Genomic DNA, 2641 nt, shown 5'->3' with positions numbered 1-2641 from the left:
CTACGTCCTGAAATCAGAATAAGGTCCTCCCCGCCATATCCTTGTTTTGTGGTGCGATTAGCATGGGTGGATGGCGCGTGAAGTTACGTGCCCGACGGATCTCCTTGGAACCGGTCGGTTTTCATTTTCGTTGGCGCGGTTTCAGGTCTGTCTTCCCATCTACGGTTGTCATTAGTAGCGATGGTTGCTGCTTCGGTGCACATGTTCTTTGAGGCCTTAGCACGTCGACTTCCCATTTGTCTACTACAACAAACTGTGTTACGAAAAGATTTAATTGGCCCTAGTGAGGGAGTGGTGAGGACGGTCGCGCGCCTTCAGCTCGTGCTAGTGTTTTTAGTGGGCGTTAGGTGTGGGTCCAAAGACCTATTTATAATTTGTTTTGTTGCTTTTGAGGCTGTTTATATTATTGTTGATTATTCTTAATGTAGAGTCACGCCCATAGGAATGTGTCCATATCTAAACGAATAAAACAAGTAAGCATAATGAGACAAAGATATGCTCTAATAATTTTTTTTATTTTAGAATTGTTCACAAATTAAAGATTATGCCCTCTCAAATTGCTGGTTTATCAACATTTATATGTATCTAGACTTATTTTAGTGTGTAGATATATGCAAATCGAGTTACATCGCAGTTACTTATTTCGGCCGGAGGAAGTGCTACTACGTACATCCAGGTTGTCCCACGTGCTAGATTTGCTTATTTTGCTTTATAAGGCCCACTTGTTGCACATCAAGTTGAGCAGCCTGCATCTCTTATCCTACCAAGAGTCCAGGACTAGTAGCACCATGGCCGATAACAGCGTGTCGTTTCTCGCTGACAGGTCCGGCAAGACCTTCGTCGCCGGTCACGGCGGAATGGTCGGCAGCGCAGTCCACCGAAGGCTCACGGACCTGGGCTTCACCAACATCGTCGTCCGCACCCGTGCGGAGCTCGACCTGACGCGCCAGCAAGACGTGGAGGCCTTCTTCGACTCAGAACGCCCGTGCTACGTGATAGTCTGCGCGGCCAGGTGCGGCGGCCTCCACGCAAGCATGGCGGCACCGGCCGAGTACCTGACGGAGAACTTGAACATCACCGTCAACGTGCTGTCCGCCGCTCACCGCTGCGGCTCGGTGCGCAAGCTGCTCTTCCTCGCCGGCGCCACCATCTACCCGGAAGACGCACCACAGCCAATACCCGAGTCAGCTTTGCTCTCTGGCCCCCCGGCGCCGGGAAGCGAGTGGTACATTTCGTTTCAATGGACGGACGCGAGCTTCAATATAATCGGAACAGACGGAGAAGTAGCTAAGCAGAAACTAATACACTACACTGTACTCGTTCATAACAGGTACGGCATCGCAAGGATTGTTGGTATAAAGATGTGCCAAGCCTACCGCGCGGGGCACGGCATGGACGCCATCGCTGCAGTGCCCAATAACATCTACGGCCCACGGGAACCCTTCTCAACGGAGCTCACGCACGTCGTCCCTGCGCTCATCCGCCGGTTCCACCATGCCAAGGTCACCGGCACTCCTGAGACCGTCGTCTGGGGCTCCGGCACGGTGCTCAGGGAGTTCACGCACGTGGATGACCTGGTGGATGCCATGCTGCTGCTGATGGACAAGTACTCTGATGCGGAGCATGTTAACGTGGGGAGTGGGGTGGAGGTGACGCTGCGAGAGCTCGCGGAAACGGTCAAGGAGGTGGTCGGTTACCATGGCCGCGTGGTTTGGGACGTGGGTCGACCGGATGGCGTCCCAAGGAGATTGCTAGATAGCTCCAAGATGAGACAGCTTGGGTGGGAACCCAAGGTAGCGCTGCAACATGGGATCATGAAACTCTACCAATTTTATTTGGCTCACAAATCCATGACCTAACTAGGAGATACACCATTGGATCGAGCAGCTGATCGTGCCCTTTGTATTTTTCTATTCTGCTGGTTGTGTTTATCATGGAAATGCATATGCTGGATGTAAACTCTTTGCTTGTATCACCTCTTTGCAAACTTTGGAATTTTAATAAAACGTCATTTATTCTGAAAAATGGCATAACTAGGAACAATACGGTTTTGTCTACGGCTTGCTCCAACAATAAAGTCATATTTCTCGTTCAACTGCATTTTTTTCATATATAAATGAATATAAATATTTATGGTCCTATACCAATTTTTTTAAGTAGAAAAAAGTAGACGTCATGGTCTTTGTAATTGTACATTTCTTATACATTTTAAAGGCATCACTTTTGAATTGTATTACTACATTTCTCTTCATCGCATGTGGTATTAATTATTTTGTCGGTTTCTATCAGAACAAACAAAACATGCATGGTCGCCAAAAATAGAGTAAGAGTAAGCTTCAAAGGACACAATTTTCTATAAAATTTACAAAACCTCGTATTTGAAGAAGTAAACATTAGATATCATGACACAGTTTTCTATAAAATTTAAAAAACCTCGTATTAGAAGTAAACATTAAGTTGTGTTATTCATAATTACCATGAAGTCTAGGTTTAGTCAAAGTTCAAGTTTATAAAGTTTGACCGAGTATATATGACAACTTATAAATATCTATAATATAAAATATATGTTATTTGTTTTATATTTTGAATGTCGATAATTTTTCTATGTGCATGTTAAAACTTTAATAAATTTGTCTTTAAC

At 45.5% G+C, this 2641-nt stretch overlaps 1 protein-coding gene across 1 annotated transcript; it reads left to right on the top strand.

Moving 5' to 3' along the window:
* The first annotated feature begins 788 nt into the window (after nt 1–788).
* Nucleotides 789–1912, top strand: LOC124697903 (putative GDP-L-fucose synthase 2). Its single transcript, XM_047230429.1, has 2 exons — nt 789–1225; nt 1331–1912. The coding sequence occupies exons 1-2, from the start codon at nt 789–791 to the stop codon at nt 1857–1859; spliced, it is 966 nt and encodes a 321-aa protein (XP_047086385.1). The 3' UTR covers nt 1860–1912.
* Nucleotides 1913–2641: the final 729 nt, after the last annotated feature.

This window comes from Lolium rigidum, chromosome 3 (genome assembly GCF_022539505.1).
Source record: "Lolium rigidum isolate FL_2022 chromosome 3, APGP_CSIRO_Lrig_0.1, whole genome shotgun sequence".
In the NCBI taxonomy this organism is placed as follows: domain Eukaryota; kingdom Viridiplantae; phylum Streptophyta; class Magnoliopsida; order Poales; family Poaceae; genus Lolium; species Lolium rigidum.
This window is presented reverse-complemented; position numbering and strand designations above follow the sequence as displayed.